Source organism: Phalacrocorax carbo, chromosome 4 (genome assembly GCF_963921805.1).
Source record: "Phalacrocorax carbo chromosome 4, bPhaCar2.1, whole genome shotgun sequence".
In the NCBI taxonomy this organism is placed as follows: domain Eukaryota; kingdom Metazoa; phylum Chordata; class Aves; order Suliformes; family Phalacrocoracidae; genus Phalacrocorax; species Phalacrocorax carbo.
This window is the reverse complement of record NC_087516.1, coordinates 69,549,762-69,577,349: the sequence shown is the minus strand read 5'-3', so window position 1 is coordinate 69,577,349 and position 27,588 is coordinate 69,549,762. Positions and strand designations below refer to the sequence as shown.

General features: G+C 40.7%; 1 protein-coding gene across 3 annotated transcripts in view; it reads left to right on the top strand.

Moving 5' to 3' along the window:
* Window positions 1–27,588, top strand: part of PTPN13 (protein tyrosine phosphatase non-receptor type 13) — a 129,265-nt gene that overhangs the window by 34,152 nt on the left and 67,525 nt on the right. For all 3 annotated transcript variants that reach the window (XM_064450379.1, XM_064450378.1, XM_064450377.1), the window contains 4 exons: window positions 2,986–3,155; window positions 12,584–12,649; window positions 15,107–15,292; window positions 18,038–18,131. In XM_064450379.1, coding sequence (XP_064306449.1) covers window positions 2,986–3,155; window positions 12,584–12,649; window positions 15,107–15,292; window positions 18,038–18,131 — 516 coding nt within the window. The remainder of the gene's footprint in view (window positions 1–2,985; window positions 3,156–12,583; window positions 12,650–15,106; window positions 15,293–18,037; window positions 18,132–27,588) is intronic.

Here is a 27,588-nt window from a genome sequence, read left to right as displayed (position 1 = left end):
CTTCTTTCTAAAAATGCTTTTCTATATAATGTAATATTTCCTTATGTACATATAATAGGAAGGGTCTTTCCATTCCTTTTCATTTCTTGTGTTTAGTGTCTGAACTTACTGCCACAACAGTGAACAGCAGTTTTTCTGTTTTGTGTCAGAGGAAGTGGGGTTAGGGTTACAGTGCAAAATGTCAACTCTTGGATCTGGGAGGAGCAGATGTTATTTTCATTCTTAATTAAAATTTTATTTGATTTAGTTTATTGAAGTAAATTTACAGTACTTTCACCAGACGTGGTGTTTAAAGTTATTGTTGGGGGAGTTTTATTCAGCTCATTTTTAAATTTACATATTTGATGGCTTTTTCACAATATGAGATTTCTGAAGTCTGGCTTTGAAGTTGACCATGCTAAGAGAAGGTGTGTGTAGAGGTAATGTCATTTGCTTTATGCCAAGTGTCTTGTTACACACTGTGGTGAAACCATGATCTTGGACATGATTAGTTATTTTTGCTACTGTATCAAGCAGATATTTTGTTGTAGCCATTGAATAGAGAGATTCCAGGCTTAAACCTTTTTGGTAGCTAAGGGTCGATTGGATTGCTGTAGGGGAGAAGGAAAATATATATTGCTGTGTAAGGATTGGTAATTAATGTCTGCATGAAATTTAGAATGTCTTCTCTTGACCAAATTTATACTGTGTTGTTCAAGTAGCTCAGGAAATGCAGTTCTTTGGTTGTTGGTTGGATTTTATTTTTTTATAACACCTTGATAAATTCAGTATTTGAAAGCATTTGAAGTCACACTGGAGGAGGTCTAGCAACAGAAAGATACTTGTACAGCTTGTTAGTTGAGCCATATTCAGTTCAGCTTTTATTGACATTGGTAGGTTCAAGTAACGTATTTTACATGCTAAAATGGGATAGGAAAGCTACCTGAGATCTTGTCTTCTGTGTATAAGAGAGTTATAATCATGTATGGTTTTGTATTCGGTATTTTCGTAGGGTGTTTTGGGGCATTTGGTTTCCAGGGGGAGCTCAGTGGTTCTACGTGAGAGCTTAAATTGGTTTAGCCTACATGATCAGAGATACCGTCCATTGATTACTTACTATGCCAGACCAATAAAATACAGTCCCCTGAGGCAAGACGACTGAGCCAAAAAGCAGAGCAGGGGGAAGCCAGTTCTGCACTGTGAATCCTAAGCTTGTCATACTGGCTTTCAGCAAAACACACGGGCATTTTAAAATCCATTAGAAAAACTATCACAAACTCCTTTCATTCTCAGGTGATTAAACAACTTGAAATAACTTCTTGAAGTAGACTCTGTATATTCTTTCAATTTCTAGAACGTTTGTTGTCCTCAGTGGTCTCTTCCTTTTTAAAGCAGACTTCTGCATAGCGATTTAAGGTATGTTCAGAAAAATGTGTAGGTTAGTGTTAGACTGAAAAATTAAATTAATATATCATCAATATGATTGAATTATTAAGCATTATACTGAATTACATCTCTTGCATACATTGGCAGAAGGGGAAACTTCCTGAGCTTCAGAATCTGAAAGTTGGGAACATTTTTCTATATAACTGTACTACCAAGTTACCAATATAGTTTTGCTTTGGTATCACAGAATGTAAAAAGCTGGAAAGCAATTTATTAGCTTATTTTGGAGGAAGGGGTGTTGAAGAAATTGAAGCACTTACCTGGTAGATCCTTTTACATCTGGTACCTACAAGCAGTAATTAAATACACTTAATTCCTAGAGGATTAGAAATATTCTAGATTACAAGATAGTTGAATAGGCTAGGAACCAGCACCGTAGAAACATCCTGAGCTGATAGGAGAGTGGAATATGTTGTTAGTGGTAGAGCTGAAGGAGGAAAATTATTCTGCTGTTGTTGCTTACTATGTAGAGGGAAAAGAAAGACTTGTCCTTCAAATGCCTATTTCCTCAAATCCTTGATGTATCAGGTAGCAGAAAACAGAGCAACTGCCTCTTTGCCTGTGGAAAAATAAGAGTTAACTTGTATTTTACTTGGATAAATACCTATACTTCCTTCAGTGAAACTGAGTTGATTTGCTGTTTGAGGTATAGAAAAATTTTGACTAAGGAGATGGCCTCTCTTCTTTCAAGGGAGATTTTGGGGTTTAACACTTCCCCCATGTGTGTGGCCTGTTTCTCCCCCCCCGCCCCTTTTCTTTTTTTCCAGACGTGCAGCCAGAAGCTTGCCAGCAGTATTATCAGACGTCAAAAACCTAACCGGCAAATTGCATATTCATAGTGTAAAATTTTCATTGTCACTTTCAGCTCTCCGATTTCAGTGCTTGTTATGCTATTTTCAAGTATTATTCACAGGGTTTGAATGGGCACTCTTAGTAAGGTTTCAGGTTTATTCTTTGCCCACTTCCGCTGCTGCCTAGAATTATTCTTCTCCTTTTAACTTCTGAAGTAGGTTTTTTCTTTAGGCTAAAAAGGACTTCTGTGCCCCAAAACTTTTCTTTTTTGTCCAGTTCGATAGCTACTGTAGTAAGGAGTATTTAATCTCTCTAACTTTGTCTTCCCTCTTCAGACCATTGCTTCTCCAGCAGTGCTATATTAGTGTAGCAGGTAACTCCATTCTTATTGTAGGAATTAGCCTTAATGACATGTTCACTACAAAACATGATAATTTTTTTATGTTGACTATAACATAAATGAAGTAACTGAGGACAGGAGAGCTTGTGAGTATTTTAGCAGGCTCTTCCTGAGCTTGCTGGTATGAATAATAGCAAAGAATAGTCAAAAAAAGATAGGTGTTACTCCATAGTGTGATTAAAATTGAGGTGGTGGTTGTGGTTATGGAGCACCACAGGTGGAAAAGGAAGCATGAGTCTATTCCACTAATAATATGCAGGCTGATATTAAATGTGTCTTTGAGCAAATAGAATAACATAAAGCAAGGCCATCAAACAATGTTGCTTTAAATTCAGGTTTGTTTGGGTTTTTTCCCCTTTCAAATACAGCTGATCCTACTGCTTTGGGATTCATCATTTCTCCATGGTCTCTGCTGCTGCTTCCATCTGGCAGCGTATCATTTACTGATGAAAACATCCCCCAACAAGACCTGCGAGCATTCACATCACCAGAGGTTCTACAGAACCATTCTCTATCATCTCTGTCAGATGTTGAAAAGGTATGGTACCTCTTCCTTGGCAGATACCTCTTGTCTTTTGCTGTTGATCCCTTTACAAAGTAGTTATAAACCGTCCTTTTTGTCTCCCTTTGATTATTGATTTGTATCTGTAATTGTTGATTTCTTTTGTGAGAGAGGAAGGGATCCTCCTACTTTGTTTTTGTCTGTAAGGAACAGTGATTACGGTTGCCTGTGCCTATGAACAAGTGTCTGTGTGCAGGCCTCTGTCATGTGTGTGCTACTGACAGCCATACTTGGGCAGTGGCTGCAGAGAATAACAGACCATTGAATTAGTAGTAAGCAACACTTTGCCTCCTTTATCTAGAAGATTTCAGTGACATCAACAACTTTTTAAAAAACTTTTTTGACAAAATGCATCTGAGAAGTAAGCAAAGGAATTACTGAAGCAGTCCAGGGTTTCAAAAATGACATAGCCTGACACTCAGAAGAAAAAGGTTGTTTTAATTAACATAAGTATTCCTCAGTTGTGTGTAAAATTGTTCCTTTCCACTTTTCTCTTTTAACTCTTCCCCAAGGGTAGATGTTCAGCTTGTATATGTGGTCTCCTCCAGGCCACTGATAGGCAGTCAAAATGACTAGCTTCTGAAATGTGTTCTTAACAATAATTTGTTAAAAATGGTAATGCTTTCCCCAGAAAACCATCCCCTTGGCCTAGTCAAAGATAGTGGTGGGAGTAAGAAGGAGGCTGAGCTCTACTTCATCTCCTTGGCTTCTCTGGATCAATAATTCTTAGAGAAGGAAGCTAGCCACAGCCAGTGTTGTGATCTGGGAACAATTATAGCATTTGGCAGTCTTCCTCCAGGAAGAACAGCAACATCTTCTAACTCTAGAGGAAACTGATATTGGCATTGATTGCTCTTGTATGCACAAGAACTACTAAAACGTGTTTTTCCATGTTGAATGTTCTGTGTTTGCAGCTTTTTTCTTCTAAACCGTGTATATAGTCAAGTTTTCTTTAGGACTGTATCACCGAATACCTACCAAAAATCAGTTTCCTCCGTTACTTGCAAGACCTTTAGACGTCCTTCTTGCCCTGCAATATAGTAAAAATTAATGGTATAATAAAATAGGTATATAATTTTATCTATGACAAAATTATAAGCAATTAGCAACCTAGCTTGAAAGTTTTAATAGAGAAGTAAAAATAACACTGACTGACATTAATGCAAATTCGGGATCGGTTATGTAGGATGCAGCTGCCAAGCTCTGTAGTCATACTGTCGGAACTGTTTATCTTCTTTCAAGAGAAACAACACTGTTGAAGGCAGTAACGTTACCTCTAGTGCCAACTCTGAAGTTAATATACAAAACAGGCCTTTAAAACTTCAGAAGAAAGTTTTGAAATTACACGTTTGTGACCTTTGTCAGGGCCAATTGCATTCTTTGTTCTGTGCTAGCATTAACTCAGTATGTTACTTTTTTTTTCTTTTTGAAATTAGAGGACGGTTACTACTAAAAGCAATGCTATGATGTGTCTTAATCTTTGGGAAGGAAATACTCAGCGGGACCCCTGTGTCCTGTAAACTCCATCACAGAGCATATCAATAGGTGATGACCAAATACTGGCATTCTGCACATATGCAGTGCTGATTAATCCTCTCTGATCATGGCTGTGTGAATTGATTTAATGATATCAGTATAACCTTGCTTCCTGGAAGGTGATAACACAATTGAGACTCTAGGCTGCAGCACCTGTGTTGCTGTTTTCATTGGGAAACAATTGGATGTGGAAATAGACAAGCTCTGGTGTTCCATAAGCAAATTACACACACAGTTACATATAAACTAAAGAAAACCCTTTAGCTTGTGGTATCCAGCTTTAGCATTAGGTTGAAGCTTCAGGCTTTGGGCTTGAGATGAATTAACCTGTTTTGTGTTTGAGCTCTACTTGTTTTCTGCATGTGTTTTGCACACACTCAAGGGAGAAAATGGACTGTTCTGATAGCCTGGGATGGTACAAAAACATTGGAAGAAAACTAGCTGCCGCCATTCTTGTTCACAGTTTAAAGCCTTGTGGATAAATCACATAGCTCTTCTCCCAGTGTGGTAGTCATGTCTGGATGCAGTGAAAGACAGCTATATGAAGATGGGATCTGTGGGCTACTCATTCTGCATCTGCTCATGTGAGACCCTCCAGCTGAAATGTTCCATTGTGTACAAAGAATTGAAGTCTTTTTATGATGGCAGTGGTATATGCCAGTATATGTAAAAATAATCTTTGATAATGCATTAGGGAAAGAAAAAAAAAAAAAAAGACTGGAGTATCTGTAATACTGGTCTATAATCCCCTGGTTGGGAGCTACGGATTGGTATGTTTAGATAGGTATAGTACACTTGTGCGAAATGTGTCAAACATATCAGTCTTCTTGGGTTTATTTGTATACTTGCTTGTATGGAAGGAGAAAGCTACCTGAAAGATAACTTTGTACAAAAACTTTTGTCCTATTACGGCTTTATTAGTTGAAGTTAGTAGGGCTGATGAATAGCTTAGAATCATTAGGGCTGGAAAAGACCTCTAGGATCATCAAGTCCAACCATCAATGCAACACCACCATGCTTCCTAACCTCTGACCTGAAGTCATTTTTTGAACACCTCCAGGGATGGTGACTCCACCACCTCTCTGAGCAGCCTGTTCCAATGCCTGACCACTCTTTCAGTAAAGACATTTTTCCTAATACCCAATCTAAACCTCCCCTGATGCAACTTGAGGCCATTTCCTCTCATCCTATCACTAGTGACTTGGGTGAAGAGACCGACACCCACCTTTCAGGTAGTTGTAGAGAGTGATAAGGTCTTTCCTCAGCCTCCTCTTCTCCAGGCTAAACAACCCCAGTTCCCCAATCAGTTCCTCTTAAGATGTGCTCTCCAGACCCTTCACCAGCTGCTTTGCCCTTCTCTGGACACACTGTAGTAGATCAATGACCCGCGTGTAGTGAAGGGCCCAAAACTGAACACAGTGTTCAAGGTGTGGCCTCATCAGTGCCAAGTACAGGGACACAATCACTTCCCGGCTCCTGCTGGCCACGCTATTGCTGATACAAGCCAGGATATGTTCATCAGTGTTTTTGGCTGTTTCCATTTACATTTGTATTAAACTGTTTATTTGTATGTATTTGTATTAAAAAGTGTGTTGTATGGTACACTGGTTATTTGTGTTGATAAATTGACTTCATGTTTCTTAGATCTTTCTTTACACATGCTGACTGTGGTAACTTTTAACATGTTTGGGTTTTTTTTTTTGGTGTTTGTTTTGTCACAACTTGCTGTAGTTCACTGAATTAACTTACTGGAAATCATCAGTGTGTTTCTTTTTGGTTGTTCTGATATCAGACCATGTCTGAAAGCTGCTGAAGGTAGAAAAACATCTTGTTTCTTAAGGCAACAGACAGTTACAGGGTTGCATTCATCTCTTGAGTTACTACTTTACTTGCTAACACAAGTATCAGTGTAATCAAGGATAAATATTAGAAAAAACGATAGTCAATGAGTACTCTCTTTGATTCCAAGACTCCCAGTCAATTCGAATCAAAATAAGTCTGAGGTAACTGCAAGCTTATTTGAAATAGAGTAAGCAAACCATTCAAAATTATAATGAAAGATTAATTTGGGAAATGAATTTGATGTTGATTTATGTATTGTGGAAAATATTAGAAGTATCATAATACAAAAATTAACTAGAATTTTTAAATAAATGCTTTCATTTTTGAGATATGCATGTTATGTGCCTCTAAATCAAAGGTTACTTCATGGAGAGAGAGAGAGAAGAGTATTTTAAATATGAACGGTTATTAGGTAGTATTGGAATGCTGCACAAACCTGAAGCAGCGATGATCTTGCAAACAGACTATCTGACACAACCTAAGGCTGTCAAACTATGATAAGCAGAAGTTTGTAAGTGGAACTGTCAAACACCAGTCAATCAGCAATATGACTATTGGATTTTTTTTTTCTTGAGGTTAAGGTGTATCAAGTAGGAGAGAGTTACATGATATGTGTGCAGGCATTACATTAAGATCCAAAAATGAGTTTAACTGTTACGTAGCAGGTTTGGTTTTGTTTTCTATGTAGTAGTGGCTTGCAGGTAACTTCGAAATGTTCTACTTGGAAAACCTTCTTAAGTTAATATAAAGCTTGAAATACTGTTGATGGAGTACCACATCACAAACTGTTTCACTTTGCTTTTATTTTGAAAGCTTTTTTCAGCTAGATTGGTAGGGTAGCGTGTTTTAGTTTTGAGGTCTGATTGCATGGTTGTACAATAATATTTTTGTTGAGGATGGTGCACCTCTAGGTTTCAGAAATATTTTCCATTACGTTGAAGCTTAGAATAGTAGAAAGATAGACTATCCTGAGTTGGAAGGGACCTGTGAGGATCATTGAGTCCAACGCCAGAGTCCACAGAGGGCAACCCAAAAAAGAAATCATATATCGATGTGTTGCCCAAATGCTCCTTGAACACTGACAATCTCAGGACCATGACTACTTCTCTGATTAGAATTAACAGTTCTGATAACAGACTTTTAAAGTGCTGTTCTTGCATTTTTGAGGGAGGGGATGGATTGGGGGCAATTTTTGTAGTGCGCGTCCGTGTCTGCGCGCGCGTGCGTCCGTGTCTGCGCGCGCGTGCGTCCGTGTCTGCGCGCGCGTGCGTCCGTGTCTGCGCGCGCGTGCGTCCGTGTCTGCGCGCGCGTGCGTCCGTGTCTGCGCGCGCGTGCGTCCGTGTCTGCGCGCGCGCGCGTCCGTGTCTGCGCGCGTCCGTGTCTGCGCGCGTCCGTGTCTGCGCGCGTCCGTGTCTGCGCGCGTCCGTGTCTGCGCGCGTCCGTGTCTGCGCGCGTCCGTGTCTGCGCGCGTCCGTGTCTGCGCGCGTCCGTGTCTGCGCGCGCGCGCCCCTGTGCGTCCGTGTGCGCCTCTCTGTCTCTGTGTGCCTCTCTGTCTCTGTGTGTGCCTGTCTCTCTGTCTCTGTGTGTGCCTGTCTCTCTGTCTCTGTGTGTGCCTGTCTCTCTGTCTCTGTGTGTGCCTGTCTCTCTGTCTCTGTGTGTGCCTGTCTCTCTGTCTCTGTGTGTGCCTGTCTCTCTGTCTCTGTGTGTGCCTGTCTCTCTGTCTCTGTGTGTGCCTGTCTCTCTGTCTCTGTGTGTGCCTGTCTCTCTGTCTCTGTGTGTGCCTGTCTCTCTGTCTCTGTGTGTGCCTGTCTGCCTGCCTCGCTCTGCCTCTGCCTGTGCCTCGCTCTGCCTCTGCCTGTGCCTCGCTCTGCCTCTGCCTGTGCGCGTCTCTGTGTCTCTGTCTCTCTGTGTGCGAGAGTGTGTGTCTGTGTCTCTCTGTGTGCGTGTGTGTCTCTGTCTCTCTGTCTGTGCCTCTCTCTCTGTCTCTCTGTCTGTGCCTCTCTCTCTGTCTCTCTGTCTGTGCCTCTCTCTCTCTCTCTCTGTCTGTGCCTCTCTCTCTCTCTCTCTCTGTCTGTGCCTCTCTCTCTCTCTCTCTCTGCCTCTCTGCCCCTCTCTGCCCCTCTCTGCCCCTCTCTGCCCCTCTCTGCCCCTCTCTGCCCCTCTCTGCCCCTCTCTGCCCCTCTCTGCCCCTCTCTGCCCCTCTCTGCCCCTCTCTGCCCCTCTCTGCCCCTCTCTGCCCCTCTCTCTCTCTGCCCCTCTCTCTCTCTGCCCCTCTCTCTCTCTGCCCCTCTCTCTCTCTGCCCCTCTCTCTCTCTGCCCCTCTCTCTCTCTGCCCCTCTCTCTCTCTGCCCCTCTCTCTCTCTGCCCCTCTCTCTCTCTGCCCCTCTCTCTCTCTGCCCCTCTCTCTCTCTGCCTCTCTCTCTCTCTGCCTCTCTCTCTCTCTGCCCCTCTCTCTCTCTGCCCCTCTCTCTCTCTGCCCCTCTCTCTCTCTGCCTCTCTCTCTCTCTGCCCCTCTCTCTCTCTGCCCCTCTCTCTCTCTGCCCCTCTCTCTCTCTGCCTCTCTCTCTCTCTGCCTCTCTCTCTCTCTGCCCCTCTCTCTCTCTGCCCCTCTCTCTCTCTGCCCCTCTCTCTCTCTGCCCCTCTCTCTCTCTGCCCCTCTCTCTCTCTGCCCCTCTCTCTCTCTGCCCCTCTCTCTCTCTGCCCCTCTCTCTCTCTGCCCCTCTCTCTCTCTGCCCCTCTCTCTCTCTGCCCCTCTCTCTCTCTGCCCCTCTCTCTCTCTGCCTCTCTCTCTCTCTGCCTCTCTCTCTCTCTGCCCCTCTCTCTCTCTGCCCCTCTCTCTCTCTGCCCCTCTCTCTCTCTGCCCCTCTCTCTCTCTGCCCCTCTCTCTCTCTGCCCCTCTCTCTCTCTGCCCCTCTCTCTCTCTGCCCCTCTCTCTCTCTGCCCCTCTCTCTCTCTGCCCCTCTCTCTCTCTGCCCCTCTCTCTCTCTGCCCCTCTCTCTCTCTGCCTCTCTCTCTCTCTGCCCCTCTCTCTCTCTGCCCCTCTCTCTCTCTGCCCCTCTCTCTCTCTGCCTCTCTCTCTCTCTGCCCCTCTCTCTCTCTGCCCCTCTCTCTCTCTGCCCCTCTCTCTCTCTGCCCCTCTCTCTCTCTGCCTCTCTCTCTCTCTGCCTCTCTCTCTCTCTGCCCCTCTCTCTCTCTGCCCCTCTCTCTCTCTGCCCCTCTCTCTCTCTGCCCCTCTCTCTCTCTGCCTCTCTCTCTCTCTGCCTCTCTCTCTCTCTGCCTCTCTCTCTCTCTGCCTCTCTCTCTCTCTGCCCCTCTCTCTCTCTGCCTCTCTCTCTCTCTGCCTCTCTCTCTCTCTGCCTCTCTCTCTCTCTGCCTCTCTCTCTGTCTGTGCGTCTCTCTGCCTCTCTCTCTGTCTGTGCGTCTCTCTCTGCCTCTCTCTCTCTCTCTCTCTGTCTGTGCGTCTCTCTCTGCCTCTCTCTCTCTCTCTCTCTGTCTGTGCGTCTCTCTCTGCCTCTCTCTCTCTCTCTCTCTGTCTGTGCGTCTCTCTCTGCCTCTCTCTCTCTCTCTCTCTGTCTGTGCGTCTCTCTCTGCCTCTCTCTCTCTCTCTCTCTGTCTGTGCGTCTCTCTCTGCCTCTCTCTCTCTCTCTCTCTGTCTGTGCGTCTCTCTCTGCCTCTCTCTCTCTCTCTGTCTGTGCGTCTCTCTCTCTCTCTCTCTCTGTGCGTCTCTCTCTCTCTCTCTCTGTCTCTCTCTCTCTCTCTCTGTGCGTCTCTCCCTGTCCGTGTCCGGCCGCGTGTGCCTGTGTGCCTGTGTCTGTCCTGAAAAGGGTGTTTTGGTTTTCCATGCGTTAGTACCCTGAAAGTATATTGACCTTTTCCTGTATAGCTGTGGTATAGCTGCATATGTAAGGAAGACTTTCTAGTATTTCAATTGAAAGGGTAAGAGATAATAAATCAGATACAGAACAATTTTCTCAGTATTTGAAATATCATGTTTCCCGTTGAATGGGGCAGTGGTATTAATTGATGAACCCTTGATACTTGTCTGTGACTTTGTCCTATTCTGTTCGTTGCATGGAAGAACAAGACCTTACTTTGGCCAGCGCTTGCTTTCTGGGAGGAGGCGGCTGGTGGGTGAGCAGTTGTTAGGTACACAGTGCTGGCTATGTACTTGCATCTAGCATAAAGCTGTGTTTCATTTGCACCTGCATACAGCACTACTGCAGTCTGCCAGAACCCGCCACTGACAAACAAATTTGCCTTCTTATTTTCCCTTCTGAGCACGATTGCAAAGAAATCCTCCATGGTTCTGCTCCAGCTTTATCACACACACACAAAAGTTTCTGTATTTTTCTCTACCTGAATATCCTCTTTGAACATCTATGTCTGAATGCACACCACCTGACCCCGGTCCTTCATCTTCAGCGTCTGTCAGTCAACTGGGTGGAACAGTACCAGTGAGTAACCATTTGTCAGCAGTATCTGGTATATCGCTGCCTTATACTGATGGAAACCTTTCTGTCCTGTGCTGACTCATACACTGTGCTTGACAGAGACCATCCCACAAGATTTAAGTGGCAGTGGCAGAAGTTTAGGATTGGAGTGCTTCTCTGAGTACGTGGAATTCCAATTTTATATCAATAAAGCACATTAAATTTATGAGGACATCTTTAATAACATGTTGCTTATTAAGTGCATTTAGTAATTACTTCCTTACCCTGTCACAAAGTTGTGTATTGTTCTTCTGAATACATAAAAAAACCTTTTTTCCTGTTTTATAATAGAAATCTAAAAATACATCATAATTGTGTTTTGGGGTTAATTCCTGGCACAGTGCAGTAATGGTATAATGTCTTTCAAGCAATCTGGTCTAAAAAGAAAAACATTTATGCTTATCCTTTTTCTGAGTCTTCAAGAATATATTTTGTTGTCTTGAGTAGGCTAAGAGACTCCTCTCAAGAGATGAATTCTCTGTACAACCTTAAGCTAGTTCTAGATGTGTGGTTTTTATCAACTCTACGTATACAGTGTATGAAAATATTTTTATCATTTCATAGGTTCTGTTGAGTCTATCCATTACACTTGTATATTCAATTTACACCTAAGTTTTTTAAAATCTGTACACGAAATACCTGAGTATGGACAGATCTTGTCAATGTATATACTTAGGACTTAAGTAAGATGTTTCGCTTTTAGTTAATGAAGAAACTGACTTAAGCTAATTGCTTTGAATTTGTTGCCGTTCCTGTAATTGTTGTTCATTGCCTGCACAATTTAATAAACTTTTGCTTTAAGTAGCACAAATGTTACTAATAATTTGGTAGAAAGAGCCATCACTAGTGTATGTTACTTAAAGTACAGAAAACCTGCTTTTTTTCTGCACATACTTACCCATTCTTTTTCACAGCCACTCACAGAGGCAGTGTTTGTGCTCTTAATTCTGCAGTATTTAGAGGTTTTATTCCCTGTCCTGATGGGCTTAATATGTTAAAGATATATTGATGTCATTAATGTTGATATTAGTCATTAATTATATGGGTGGTAATATATCTGTATCTTCAAATATCAATAATAGATTAAGGTGACTGCTGTTGATTCATTTTTTTCCTTTGATCGCAATGTTAGGGATCTTTTGACAATAGTAGCCTGCTCTTTGAGTCCTGCTAAGGTCTGCCTTGCCTTCAGACTAAAGTTTTGAGGATCCTTGGACACAGCCATGCAGTCTGTACCCCACACCAGAGAGATTGCATGGATTACCTGTGCTTCTGGCTTCAATGTGAGCTGAAAGCTTAAAATTGAACAGTGATGATAGAGGCACTGTTTAGACACAGCATGTTTCATAGCAGTAGGATTTGCTTCTCTGACACTCATGCCAAAGGAGAAGAACAATTTGAAAGACAACTGAGCTTAAATAACAGATGCGTATATATAGGCAAAATCATGTTAAGTTAGTTGTTCTACTCTAAAGTTCCTCTTCGCATTTCCAGTCCTGTTCAATGAGTTGACAAATATCTTGTGTCTTGTGACAGGTCCATATTTATTCTCTCGGTATGGCACTCTTTTGGGGAGCTGACCATGAAGTTCCTCAAAGTCAGGTAAGTTTAGATTTGGTTTTGTTTAATATTGCAACTTCAGAGTTGATAGTGTGACTGAATCTGCAATTGAGTTAACTTGGCAGGGTGTCACAATGAGACACTGAAGAGTAAAATTTCTTTCCTGTACTTGAAGCTTTTTCCTGTGGAGTGTGTGAGGGTGGTGGTGGTGCTGTCTTGCAGAAAGAAGGTGCTGATACTACATTTATGTTAGTTTCCATGAAGATATATCTGTGCTAGTCTATCCTGTGTTGCAGGCTGAAAGACAACAGTTTAAGCTGCTGACAAAGGAGAAAACGATTTGTTTTGGTTTAGGCTTATATAAAAAGAAATATTTAAATAACATTGTTGCTTTATGCATAATAAAGGAACTTGTTCTCTGTGCTGCCATAACTTCTCTGAGTTTGGACATGGCACATACAGGTACTTACATTACACAATGGCCAAGAAAAGGGTATGAATTGTTTGGAACAGGGAGTAGACTCTTGCTATTGACTTGTCAGTCAGTGCAGACACAGTTGCAGACTGCCTACAGCTGAGTGTTATTGCTCAATGGGGGCTATTTCACACACCCAGCAGAACTCCTAGACTGTCTTTCCAAAACTGACTGAAGATGTGATTAATCATCTTCTTGGGTGCTCCTTCCCACCCCCGATTAAACTTCTAGAAGTCGGTATCTAAAAGAGTGAAATAAGATTAAATGCATCCAAAAAATCATTTAATGATGGACTTGCAGTTGCAGGATTTGGCAGAGCATTGTGCAACTCAAGGATACAAGCTATTTTTGTTTAGTATCTGTGTTCAGTCCTACTAGTTGGTGTTATGTGTAAGGGTAAGGAAGGAAATTTTGAAAGGCTCTTTGGCAATTTGTGTTCAGTTCCTAATATTTTATTTAACAGAGTTGGTAGTTGGGTTCTCAGTCGTACTGATTTGGAAGTAGCTGCCTGAATGCAAAAGTCAGAAAATTTGAAGCTATGATTGTTTCAGGGATGCTTATTTGCAATGCCTACTGTGCCTGTTCCAAAAGCCCCAGTATTCTCTTAGACCACTATCCCCTTTCTTTGCTCTCCTGCTGTGTAGGAGGTAAAAGGAATAGTATTCAGGAGTAATGGGAGAGTGACTTAAGGTAGGTAGAGGTAGGTGTTGAGCAGGAAGTAGGCATGAATTTCAGCCTCCTCTTTCTTTGTTTCTTCCTTTGGTATTAGATTGTAGCAACAGTTTCACAGTAATGCAGTGGGAAGGAGTGATCTACCTTTTGATATAACAATATTTTTTCAAAGACAGGGTGAGGTATGGATGGAAAAAACGTGGGAGCAGAAGTCTGGAATTTACCTTTGGGATGTCTCTGTCCTGTGGAGATGGTAGAGGCAAAAGGACAGTCTGTGTATGGCATTACTTATAACTTTTAAGTGTGAATTTGCACGTGCAGATTTTCTTTTTTTTTTTTCCTCTATCATATTTGCCTGCCTGTGTCAGTTAATGAGCTGCTTCTCTGCTGGGAGTATAGTTGCACACAAGAGTGATTTTCACGATTAGTTAGAAGTGCTGAACAGATAGATGGCAAAAGTCTATGTTAATTAAATCAGGGTGGTCCAGAATACTTTTTTCACAGTACAGTTTGAGTGCTAATACATGGAAGACTGGAAGATTGTAATGGTTTGAAGTGCTCTGTCATGCAAAAATCACAACAATGCTTGTAACTTCATGGGTAACCACACACTTTGAGAGTTGTGGATCGGAAAGCTCAAGTCCCAAGTGCCTGCAGCATCTAAGAACAAGTGTTGTTGCTGAATATTGCATACCCTGAGGAGTGATATTCCATGAAGAGTGTGCTGGATTAACTGACTGAGTAGAAGAGAATTAAATTAGATTGTTCTTAACTGTTTGGGTGTTGTTCTGCAACTATGAAACCCTGCTTCCTTAATAAGTAGCTTTGCTGGGGTTTTTTTAATCCTTACTTGTTGTTGATATTGTTTGATGTCACTGGACTTCAGAAATGCTAACACAGCTGCTGCAGAATATTGCTGAGGTGAGGAGCTGTAGAAGATGAGTGTAGCAGACAGAGGGTTACAAAATGGTCGTAGTGAGGATTGAGTTTTATGCTTGTGACTGGCAGAATGTTCAAGAACAAAGAAATTTTCCTCTGAACCTTTTCACTAGTCCTGAAACCCTTGAGAAAGGAAAGCATTGGTATCCTGACCTTACAGGTCGGGCAGCTTGTTTGGACCAGATTGTTATAGACTAGGAGTCAAATCTAGATACTGAACGCCTGTCTCCTGATCTGCAGCAGCTATTTTTTCACCACCTAGATGGTGACTTTCAAATTGGCACTCAGATAATATAGGCAGTAAGTCTCATTAATAGTTACTTCACTGTGTTGAATGTCTTTGGTTCCTGTGTGTACCACAAGTCACTATTAAAAATTATTCTCCTATTCCTCCTGTTTCTGTTTGTCACTAGCCAATCAAACTTGGAGATCATCTCAACAGCATACTTCTTGGCATGTGCGAGGATGTCATTTATGCCCGTGTATCTGTACGGACTGTTCTGGATGCTTGCAGTGCCCACATAAGGAACAGTAATTGTGCGCCTTCTTTTTCGTATGTGAAACAGTTGGTCAGACTGGTTCTGGGAAGCCTGTCTGGGGTAAGTCTGTGTCAGCATTTGAGGAATAATAGAGATGAGCAGGAAGAGAGTAAAGGTGCTAATTCAGAGTCACTCTGCAGTCATTCTTCCTCTTGTTTTGCTATGTTGCAATTTTGATAAGGGTGAGTGTTGAAAGGAGAGAATTGCCTCTCTCCCCTTGTAACAGTTTGTGCACCTGACAATTCCTTCTGGAATATGCATTTACGACTGCTGTTTCTGAGGAAGATAATTTTGAGAAATGTTTGTCTTCAGTGAAAAAAAAGTTGGGAAAAACGGGAGAACAAAAGGGTGAGCCTTAGACTTGTTGCTACTTGGAATGTTCCAGAAATTGTTTCTCAGGATTTTATTTTTGGAAGTTCTGCTTGACTTTTGGGGAGTTGCTTGTTAACAGGAAGAGCAACAACTTAGGAGGTGTGCCAGTTCTCTTGCACTTCTGCTCAGCTCTTGGATTTGATAATTGTGGAGGACGTTACTGTCTAATGATGACAAATGCTTTAAACTGTTTTCAGAAGCGAAAGAAACTACATGAGCTCATCTTGCAAAGTTACTCTTCCTGACAGGCAACATCTCCCTTAACCTAAACCATTACAACATAATTTCAGAATAGTTAAATAATTTCAAGGCTCTGAGTAGAAATGAAGGCAATAAATTTTCAAGGTTGTTAGATTGTTCTCTGGCCAATACTTGCTTCTTTTGTGTTCTGTTTATAATTATAACAAATGCCGATTGGTTATTTATTGCTGGAATGATGGTGCCGAATTTTATCTGGCTTTATATCGTTGAAACTCCTGGGTTCTTATCTCATAGGGGTTATGCCAATGTAAAAATTGGTGTATGGAGAGCCAGCACTGTAATTGTAAGAAAAATGTTTGACTTGATAAGGTTTCCTTCTTTAGAAAAGTTGTTATGATCTGATTTTTAGATAGTTTCTTCATAAATCTGGTTTGGAAACACTTGCATGAGGTCAGAGATCCCTGCATTTGTCTAATATTTGTCAGCAGCTGATTGTGACAGGCCTTCAGAAGCAGTGCTGAGCCTGAGCCCCACAAAGCATAGTCTAGTCTGTGAGGTTATGCCTATCAGTTGAGTGCTCCTTGCTGTAATGTCTTGAAGTTTCTTGTAGTTGCCAAGTGGAGCTAGTCTGTGATTCAGTGAAATAAAGGCCTACAAGGCCTTAATCAGTGAAACTATTAAAATAAAGATCCAAACCTTAAATTGGGCCATGAGCTATAGAAACAGCTACTGTGGAGAGTGAGTCATTAGTCTCCAAGTTCTTAATGGCCCATTCTACTTAGCAAATTTTCTGCTTTTCCTCATCTTGTTCTTGTCAGCAGACTTTCAGAGGGAGTCTGAGGTTAGTGTGACAGACTAATCTAGACCAGCCTGCCAAAGACAGCAATAGTGGTCCCAAATTCATGTACTGAAATCCAGTGGAGAGCTGAATCTCGCAAGTGTGTTCCTGTCTCATATATCACGTTGATAATGAAGGAGCAGGACTACTGGCAGTTATCCAGTGCTGAAGTTTTGCTAATCTTCTAGATTTCCTCTGACAGTAAGCTTTCTAACCTAATTCATAACATGTCGCTGCACTGGCTTTGCAAGAAGATAAGAACAAAATAGCCGAATAGAACAGAGTGTTGGCAGAACCAACAACATAGCTGTGCTACTGTGTTTTTGTGCACCTTAGCTAGCCATCACTGCTGTTTTTAATGTCTAGTGCTCTGTATGTGTGCTGGAATTTTTAAGTTAATAAGAAAAGCATATAAATTTTTTTTAGAACCATAGTACCACTTGCTATTCAAAGATCAGCATGCCTCCAACCTTGATCGGCCTTATCAAATGATAGAGTGGTCCTAGCTCTATAACTGGTCATTTGGTGGTCTGTGAAGCACAGCTGAGAGGTCCTGTTTGCATGTGTTCACTTTCCATGTTAGTATGTTTTGTAAAGGGTAATACAGCACAAGACTGATTCAATCTACTTAATGTTAATTGAGTTGCATTGTAACTGTGATGGATAGAAGGCTGATTGATTTCTCCTTCCCGCCTTCCAGCTAAGCAACTGTCCAAGTTATGCCGGTTCTCACCATATCAAAAGATCTCACTAAAGATTCTTTGTCTTAGCAAATAAACTGCTCTTTGAATAATCGTACATCTGAAATAATTTGGGGGGGGGGGGGGGGGGGAGAAGTAGGGATTAAAAAAAAAGTTAACAGTTAGTGGGAGTAGTTAAGCCTGACACACAAAAGGAATGTGCCTGAGGGGCTGAAAAGACTTGTCACAAATGCATGAGACTATACATGTGTAATAAGTTGTGTGAGGTATCAGCCTAAAACTATCAGGTACAAGATAGTTCTTTCTGTTACACAGAAAACTCATCAGGCTAATCACAAGTTCCAGTTACGTTGCAACCATGAAATATGGTTTTCGAGTGTTGCTGTGTCTCCGGTTTTCTGTAGGGGTGGAAGGTATTGAAGTTACATGCTTGTGAACTTAATTTACACTTAGTGGAAAAAAAGTAGACCAAATATGTAGTAAAAATAATGCTTGGATTATTCAAATATGGATATTCTAGGGGATGTTCTCACTGATGAACCTGTTTTTATGAAAAAAGTTTGAACTTCCACTCTGAACTTGAACTTAACTGTTTGGTGCTGATTTATGTTGTGCATTTACATAACAGACACTTATTTCATACTAATGTGAGCTCTTTCAATATTTTACTTTGTGTTACTGCCTCTCTTGCAGGTGGATCAACTTTCTTGCAATGGAGATAGAAAATTGCAGCCAGACAGGAGCCAGGCTATTCGGGAGAGGCTGAGGGGAAAAGGACTTCCCACAGGTAAGTGCTTCATTGCAGTAAGGGTTATAGCAATAGATACAGCCCTGTGGAAGACCAAGTTTGGGTAGATTTTGCAGCCAAAGAAATTGCATAGTGAAGGGCTTGCTGACAGTCACAAAACTCTGGTTCTGTGTCTAGCTAACTGTTGGTGATGATGACACAAGAATAATTGTTTCAAGAAAATACATGTCGTCTTCCAGTTCAATTGTGATGGTAGGAACAGGTGTTCAAGGTTCTTAGCCAAAAGCTGTGTTTCTGGAGAAAGGGAATCTTCAGCTCAAGGCAGGTCAGCTAGAATACCTAAGTGGTAGTGACTCAGGGTTTTTATCAGCCTCACATTATCTCTCTGCCTATTTATGACCTGTAAACTTGGTACAAAGTTATGCTGCTGATGTGCTTGAGTTGCTCCTCTATTTTTCAGTTTTGTGTCAAGCAACAGTGCAGTGAATTACAGATACCAAAATGATCCATGGAGTTGTTAGTGGCAACAGAAACTGCAAAAGTTACAAGTCTAGAAAGGCATTGGTGGTCTTCCTTTATTGATTCTTTCAAGATGAGTCCTCAATTAGGCTACTTCTTGATATAAAAATCTTATGTCAGTGGTTGCCAGCCCTTCCAGGACAGCACTATGTGTTCAGGAACAGTTTCTGGTGCAAGCTGTCTCTTTATTTTCTGGCAAAAATGCACTGTTCTGACTGCTTTCCAGGGGCATGTTTTCTTATTGGCTTCCCCCCCCCCCCCCCCTCTTTTTTATCCACAATATTTCTGTAGCAATAGGAAGATCTGTAGGAATGAAGCATTTGGGACTGGATCAGTCTGGTTGACTGGATTTGTAAAGCATGTAATACCTTTCTCTTCTGAACTTCTTTAAGCTCTTAAACTGAATTCTTTCCCTGGTTCCCTTACAAAGGTTGTACCAAAAACTTATTGTTCTGATTGTTAAATTGTTAGTTTATTCCTTAACCTGATTCTTCCCCATTTCAAGTGTTGTCATATTCTCAGTTTCTTTATATACCTTTGTTCTTTTGCCAGTACTAATCTATTCCATATTCCTCCTGGGTTATTTTCTTCTGTTTCCTCCCCTCCTTTCTGGTTTTTCTTTCCTCCTTTATGGTTTAGAACTTTGAGTACACTACCATTCAGCTACTACCTCAAGATTTGTCATTTCCATACCTTCTTTCCATCATCCAACTGCTTCTTACACCATGATCATCATCAAACTGTGTGTTTTGATAATGGTCAGAATATTCTTTTAAGTTTTCGAGACATAGCAGGGGTTGTCTTTAAAGTCTGTTCTCACTGCATTAGCAACCCTGATTATTCTTTTTCTTTGTTGTTTCGAGCTTTGTTTTCCCTAATACAACTGAACAGTCTTCTGCTGGTTCACTATTCATTTTCTTAGAAAATATTTTACTTTTTTTAAAATGTATGGTTTGAGGGGAGGTTTTTTGTTCCTTTGTTTTCCTAGCCACAACTTCATTTAAGCTTTTTAGCATATACCCCACCCGCCGCCAAAGTAATGTTTGTCCCCAAAGTCTTCATCTGGTTTAGATTCTATTGAATTTTGGGGATTGATGTAGTAGTTCCAGCCAGTATCTCCATGGCTTTCTAGGCTCAGTATTAGGGTGAATAACATCCGTGTAATGTCTGAAACTTTCTCTGAGAGCTATGGCTTTAACTTAAAGGATATAGACTAGGTGATCTAATTACTGTTTTTCTACTGTGTCCTCTGACTTGAAAAAAACATCATAGCTAGAATATTCTTTCTTATCCTTGATATATTTTGTTTTTTAGTCGCTTAATATGTATGTCTTTGCTTCTGAGGTGGTTGAGAGGTGTTGCTTTTTATTTTAATTACTGAGAAGTTCAGTTAGGATGCAGTGTGTGAATCTCTGAAGGGATGTGGAGCTCAATGTTTGTCTCGCTGCTTGTGTGCTCGCTTGCCTCTTCACTCTGCCTAGGATTTCCAGGGTGCGAAGCAGAACAGGTTCCCTGCAGTATGAACAAAACCCCCCACGTAACCAAATCAGCTCTAGCTGCTTTCAGTTCTACTTGGCATGTATATCGAGTTATGTATTTGAAAGTTAGTGAGGACCCAGTGAAATGAGTGTTTGATATTAATGAGACACAGCTTACATTTGATTCAGGGTAATTTAATGCTTGGTTATCTCTTTGTTTGTAAAGGCATGCTGGTTTGGTAGTACCAATTCTGTCAATAACAGCACAGATCAGCTGCCCTGGGGGTACAGCTTCTAGGTTTCTGGAAAAGTGAGGTGTGGAATGTAGTACTAATTATACCAATGATAATCTCATAGAGTGGGGAGCCACAAGTAGAAGGCCAGGTGAGGGTTTAAGAAAAATAGTAATGGTAAAAGGAAAAAAAAACCAAACTGACCCCAAATGAAAAACCAACTTGGAAGAAGATAGTCCTTTTTTCCTCTCTTGACATGGTACTATGCTGCTGCTGCCTGTAGTTGAAATAAACACTTACTTGAATTGCAAAACAGCAAACACTTGGAAAGGTAGGAAGCTACCAGGCAGGATTATGGTTGAGTGAACTGTCTTTCTAATAAGTTAGAAATAAAACATCTAATAAGTTATGTCAGTCATCTTTTATCTAAATGTTTGGGTTTAACTTTCTCTAAGACATTTTGGTGCCTGGTTTAGCACTGGGACAGTTGGGGGGAAGAGGGAGGCTCACATAGGGACGTGTCTAATTTTACCAGCATATTTAAGGAAGTAAATTTGGTGAGCTGAAGTCTTTCCTGGAGAGGAGAGGGGACTTGTCTGATATTCACTGAGGTGAAGTTCTTTTGAGTCACTGTGAAAATCTTAAAGAATTTTCAACAAGTAGAATAGGTGGAGAAAAAAAGCAGTGTAGAGCTGAAGCATTCATTATGAATTTAAGAGTATCAGAATGTCACAATGAGTATCTAACTTAGAATAGCTAATAAATCATGCTAGGCTCATGAATATAGAGATGGTTTGGCAAGAGAGATGTGCTCCTAGTTGGAGACTAGCCAAATAATACCTTAGATATCTGCAGTCTTTGAAAAATGCGACGATTTTTGCTTTAAGCCTTTGAAAGTCATTAATGTTAAGATCAGTTCTCCATGCTGTGGTCATCCAAAATTATAATTGCTGGGGCTTTATTATTGGCTTAGGACAAATGATTTGAAATATTTTTCTACTTCATGTGTTTAAATCAGATTTTTTGCTCTCGTTATATACCAACATTGGGTATTTTCAGCTATTCATTTCCATCTTTGTCCTGAAGATAATTATTAAATTAATAGGTTCATATTAATATTCTGTTCAATTAAATTTTTGTCTCTTTCATGACTCACTTCCTGTGGCCATCTTGGTGAATGAACTTTATGGCAGGGCTGACTGCAGAAGAAATTTATTCTAAATTAATATTACAGAATGTTTGCTTTTAGTCAAATCATACTCAGAACACAGTATTTAGGAACTTAGCCAGCAGAAATAGAAGTGGTGAAACCTGGTGTGAGTCATCTGAACCAATGAGTGTTGTTTAAGTTTTGTACTCAAAACACTTTAGACCTTAAGAGTCTTGACTTCCAGAATTATTTGTGGAAGTTGCTTGATAAAATTATTTTGGTGTGACAAAAGAGTAAGTAACTGTCAAGCTCTTCCAAACATCAGGCATGAATTAATTCACCATGTTACCCTTCGCCACAAGCAATGGCGCTAATCCTTCCAAAGGATGTGTATTCTATTTAAAAGGCAGTTGAAATCTTCATAATGTGTACCTGCCTGGCAGCCTGCTTCCCAGCCCTCTAGTAATTGAAAACCTGCACCTTGTGTGTTTATTTACAAAGTTCCAACTTATATTGATAATCTGTGAACACCAAGGGCAGACCTTTGCAGAGATATTTCATCTTTTAAAGGTATTTAGCTGACAGGTGTCTTGGCTTTGCTTTCCCTACCACAAGGGTCTCTGATTTTAACTTGTGCAATGTGATAGACTGTCCCAAGGTAACTGTAGTATTGTAACATACAAGGTTGTATTCTGCAAAATTCCAACCTTCATCTCTGTCAAAAGAATATATGCTACATGAATAAAGGCTTGAAATGAATTTAAAAGATCATTAAGGTTCACCTTAACTGTATGTAAACAGTTGGAAACACTACACAAAATTTTAGGTGTTGACAAACTCCTTGTTTAATTAGACTACATGTTTTGTCGGATGCAGCAAAAAAGGTAGGTGTTGTAAACTGAACAAAAGATTCTAAGGATAAGTGAAGTTGCTTTTCACTTTAACAAGAAATTCTAGTGTTTATTTACCATTTTCTTCTACCCTTTTGCTTTTGATCCAGGGAAATTCATTGTGGATTATATTTTATTTCCTGATCTGGGTGAAAATGCAGCTTTTAGCCTATAAAGAAATTATTTGTAGCAGTGATCTCCACATGTGAACTGAAACAGCTTACTCACTTTCTTCCTAAATCCAAGCACACAGATTTAACTAATCCAAAAACACAGCACAAACTTAATTCCACTAACTTGAAAATCTTTCATCTGGAATATAATGGTTTGGGTTTTTTTTTCTTTCCTGTTTCTTCAGTACTAGAAAGAACTAACTGCTTAGGTGGAGAAATAACTTCGAGAGTTCAGCAAAAGCAAATAGAAGCCAGATGATTTATTGTTTTAAAAAAAAAAGTAAAATATTCTTTCACACCCCAGAACCTACACCTGTTTTCTACCAATAAATGTTTCTGTTTGCATTTAGTAGTACTGGTGGTTGGTGATGGTAGAGATCTTTTAAGTATAGCTGCTACTGCATTACTGAGCTTCCAGCCTGGCAGTATTGGAAGTGCTGTCACAGTGGTGCTGAGCACAAACTCAGAACTCTGAAGACAAAACAAGAATGCATGTGAAAATCAGTGAGGAAAGCAAACCAGAGATGTCAAATGCTGTCTCTGTGCAGAAAAGTAGCTGTATCGCTGAGCTTCTGGGTACGCAGAAATCCGAGAAGAAAATAGCTGGGTGGCCCTTTTGCCTACTTGGTTGAGAAAAGTACCCCAAAAAATTGGGCCATAAACCTGAGTGGGAAAGAGCACTGGTGCCAATGTCCTTTCTGCAGAGGTGCTGAGGAAGGGAAGAGGTAAAGCGTTGCATTTTTGAAGTGCTACTTGGCAAGGTTCACTACCACTAATGTGAACAAGATGCCTGGTTTCTGGAGCAGTTTGGTTTTTTGATAGAGGAGCCATGTCAGTCCAAAGCAGAATGTGAATTGTTATACCGCATTTATAGTTTGGCTATTGCTTGCAGTGCTTTCAACAGTCCTTGTGTCCAGCTCATTTCTTCTCCACAAAGAATGCATTGTTTTAGGAGTACTTCCATCTGAAACTTGGATTTTCTCAACAATTTCAAAAAAGTAAAAGAAAGGAGGAGATGCCATTCCTAGCAGTCAACCCACAGACCACACCTGGCTCTGTCTTCTCTTTGGCTCTTAGCCTGCCCCAGAGGGATTGCAAACCCAAATCCTCCATCAGCTACCCACTCATATTTGAGAAACTAACCACATTGTCTTAGGATAAGGATTTTTCTGTCATTCTGTTTTCTGTACAAAGGTGGTGTGGGAGATGGTTTTTAAACTCCTGTGTAATAATTTCCTCTCTTCAGACCTTCCAGTCTGGCAATGATGGTATGTGCTTTCGTGCACATGTGGGCAATCTCTCTGACCTGCTCAGCCCTTGTGTCTTCCTCACACACACATCCACTCCCATGTGTATGTATATATCTGTAAGCTTTGCCAAAATGGAGCTGAAAAACGTATTCTGTTTTGTGCAAACAAAAGAAGGGGGCAATCAGAAAGACTTTAAAGCTTGAGCTGAATTTATTCAGTAAAAAACCAGATACAGTCTATGATGGCACTGACTGTGTTTGCACTTAAATATATTTGATTAATTGCCTGTATGATCAAGCTGGTACACAAGTAATTGCAGACAGACTGAGTTTAGTTACAACCAGATGGCAGCTCTCTTGCTTAGAGGAAAATGAACCAGATTACTGTCAGAGTGAGTAAAAGATGGTTTGTGAATGGCACGAGTCTCAAAGAGGGTGTAGCTGCATTCATAGCTGAAGACACCAAAGGAAGAAGGAAGCAGATCCGTGGTCATTTAGCAAATGCAACATCTGCCAGTTCAAGGTGTGTGGAAAACTAAATTTTCTTTTTGGCACCACAAGGGAATTTCATTGTGAACTCCTGTTAATTGCTATTTTTATTGTATATATTCCCTCACTATATATTATAGTTTGGGATCACGCAATTACTATAATTGCATTTGAATTATTTACAGTAATTATAAATAATTGCACTAATGTAACATCAAGTAGAGGATAAACACCCAAGGGCAGTAGGTGAAATTAAGAACCCAGCTACTATTCAGGTGAGCATGAAGAGTTTAGTTCAGCAGAGCAGTAACTGAGGAAGGGGAACGCATACCTTTTGAAGTTACTTACATGCTGTAGTATCTTAATTGCTAATGGCTTGTCCTATCACCCATCACTGACAAGTAGGGAAGCATTTCTCTGTCCTGTTATATTCTTGGGTAACTGAAGCATGGAGTAGATCTATGTGGTCTCGCCTGAGATACTTAATGTCTTTACTGGAGCCAAGATACTTTGGATAGATCTCCAGAGTTTCCATAACAAATATAAGCCATTTTTTTTAAAGGAAGGTCATAACATAAATCCATTATAATTTAAAGATGTAAAAGTTCCATTAGGCAGTCAGGTTCCTTCTGATCATTAGCTGGATCTTTATTCTTCATATATAATCTTTTACTGATAGTTTTTTCCCTTCATTTTCCCACAGATTTCATCATAAAAGCTGGGGATAAAAAGTTGATGGATAAACTACCTATTGGCTTAATGAATTTGGACTTGTGTATGCTGTTCATCTAAAAATACATGTATTAAAGATGGGCATATGATTCCAGTCTACTCTGTTCTGGAAGTGTACTGTTAGCTGAAAGCCAGACATACGAATCTTGTGCTGAAAGAGACTTACTGCAGTCAGTCATTTTTAAGACCCTTTATCTAAGTAATGCTGAGGTAGTGTGTTGAGGAAGTCCGGGAAGAAGAAGTAAAAATACATTAACAGTTGATTTTGTGACTTACAAAGTCTATAACATTACCTGAAAAAAGTAAGGCAGGATGAGGACAGATTTATTAAACGTAGAAGAATTAGCCTGGACTGATTGCTGGTTGCCTAATCCATTTTTTTCACTGGTATCTGCAACTGAGTTGCTTCTGTACTGAGAAGTCTTGTCCTTGATTGTTGACATCTGCTCTCTGGTGCCAAGAGCAGCATGCATGCTTGGCTGGTATAAAGTAAGGATCTGAAATTTCTGTATTGTTGCTTTGTTTTTGTTTGCCTTCTCAGGGTGCCCAACTTGAGCAGTCTCTGCACCCCCTTATCTCTTCTTTACCTTTCTCTGAGGATGATTCTTAAACAGCTCACGTTGACACTATAAGCCAGTTTGGGGAGATCTTGTTGAAATGAGGTTATGCAGAGAGGGATGGGTTTTGCCAAGGTGGGAAGAAGTGCTGAGACTGGTGAAAAGCAGAAGTGGGAATGGGTAAAATAATAAAGGAAAGATTAAAATGTCCAAGAGAATTTTACAGTCTCAAGAGAGAATACTAAGGCCAGCTGTAGATTCCTTTTGGTACTGTGTTAAAAACTCATGTTGGCTGCATAAGTCAATGTGGATACAAGTTACAGACCTGTAGACATCTCCACTTACCAGAGTGGAGGAGCAGTGTGGAACACTTCCTACACTGCTTCCTGATGGGCCACCTCATCTCCTGTCTCATCCCACAATTAGCTGAATGAATGGCAAAGCTGTAGCGATGAGTGCTTTCCCAGTCACTGCTGATGAGATAGCATTCATGGTATTCACTTTTCCTCATGAGGAACCCCCAGGTGGGTGGATGACTAGGGCAGTAGAAAGCATCTCTTGCATGCTGAGGCAAGGAACTTACATCTTCTGAGCCTCTGCATGAACTGGAAGTAGCTTCTGTTACATCTAGTCTGAATGCTGCAAATCTGTGGAAACTACAGCTTTGGTGAGGATGCTCCTTCCCCTCTAGCACTCTTTTTCACTGGCAGCTGGGCTCTTTCACTGCAGTTCTTACAACACATTTATATCTCTGGGTGTGCTATCATGAGGATACCCACTGGTTCTAAAAGTATGTTGTGTCTCTTTTCACTGGATGTGATCCTGAAACAAGATAATGCTTCAACATGCAGAGACCTAAATGATCTTTTGAACCGGGAATGTTCTACTGAGTCATGACAGATTAATGCTGAATTTAGAGCCTTGATAGTATATTGGAGTTGCAGCTGTTTCTCTTGGTTTTTTCTGCTTTGTTTGCCATTGTTTTGTTCAGTGAGGTCTATGCATGTAAATACTTCCAGTGTGGAAGAGGTGGGTTGATTTGGGTTTTTTTTTTTCCACATTTAAAAACAATATGTGAAGACAGTGTTTGGAGGAGGCTGTTTTGTTTTTTTTCTGCCTAAAATTATCTTGTTACTCTCATTATTGGGGAGGATCCTTTGGAGCTCCTCTTGATTTGCTTTTTTAGTGACCATCTTAAATGCTGCAGTGTTTTGGTTTTTCTCTCTCTCATAAATTGACCAAGTTAAAATCCTGTTTAGGAATGCCTGTCCTGGATGTGTACATACCTGAATGTGAAATACGTGTTTGCAGAATGGATATCACCCTGCTGCTTTAGATAGATGGTGGAACTTCACAGTGAATGGCTATTTTTTAAAAGGCTTTTTTGTGTCTGTGAATGTTATATGTTATTAACCAGCCTTATTCTCAGACTATACATCCCTCATAAGATAGTAACATAAGATTATGTTTACTTGAGTTTAGGATTAAAGCCATATTTGTAAAATATGAAGTGATGCATCAGATCCTTTCAGAAGGTCAGTTCATTCTCATTGGCAGAGATTTTTGTTTTATTTCTTTTGGCTGGAACATGTGAGAAGGGTGTAATTTCTTAGAAGACTCTTTTTAGACAATCCAAACCCTAACATTTTACCATCATATATTTGTGTGTTTGTAAGAACCAAGGGGCTTCTTGGTTGCATTTGGCTTTAGTCTTGCTTTTTTTAAAAAAAAAAAACCACACACACACACACAAAACACCTATTGTTAGTTCAGTGTTGCAGAAATGGAAACCAAAAACTAACAGCCCCTCTTCAAGTAGAATGTCAGAGTTGAAAGGTATAAAGCCATAAGATTTTAGAGCATTTCTGAGTACAACTATGAGCATCCTTGCAGCATTCTGTGAAACTCAGTTCAAAAGGATAATGGACTCTAGATAAAGATCACCAGGAGCCTACTGTGCAAGTGCAGAAGTTGATTTCGGTCGACTTTGGAAGAGCACCAGGCAGCACTGAAGAGACATCTTTGA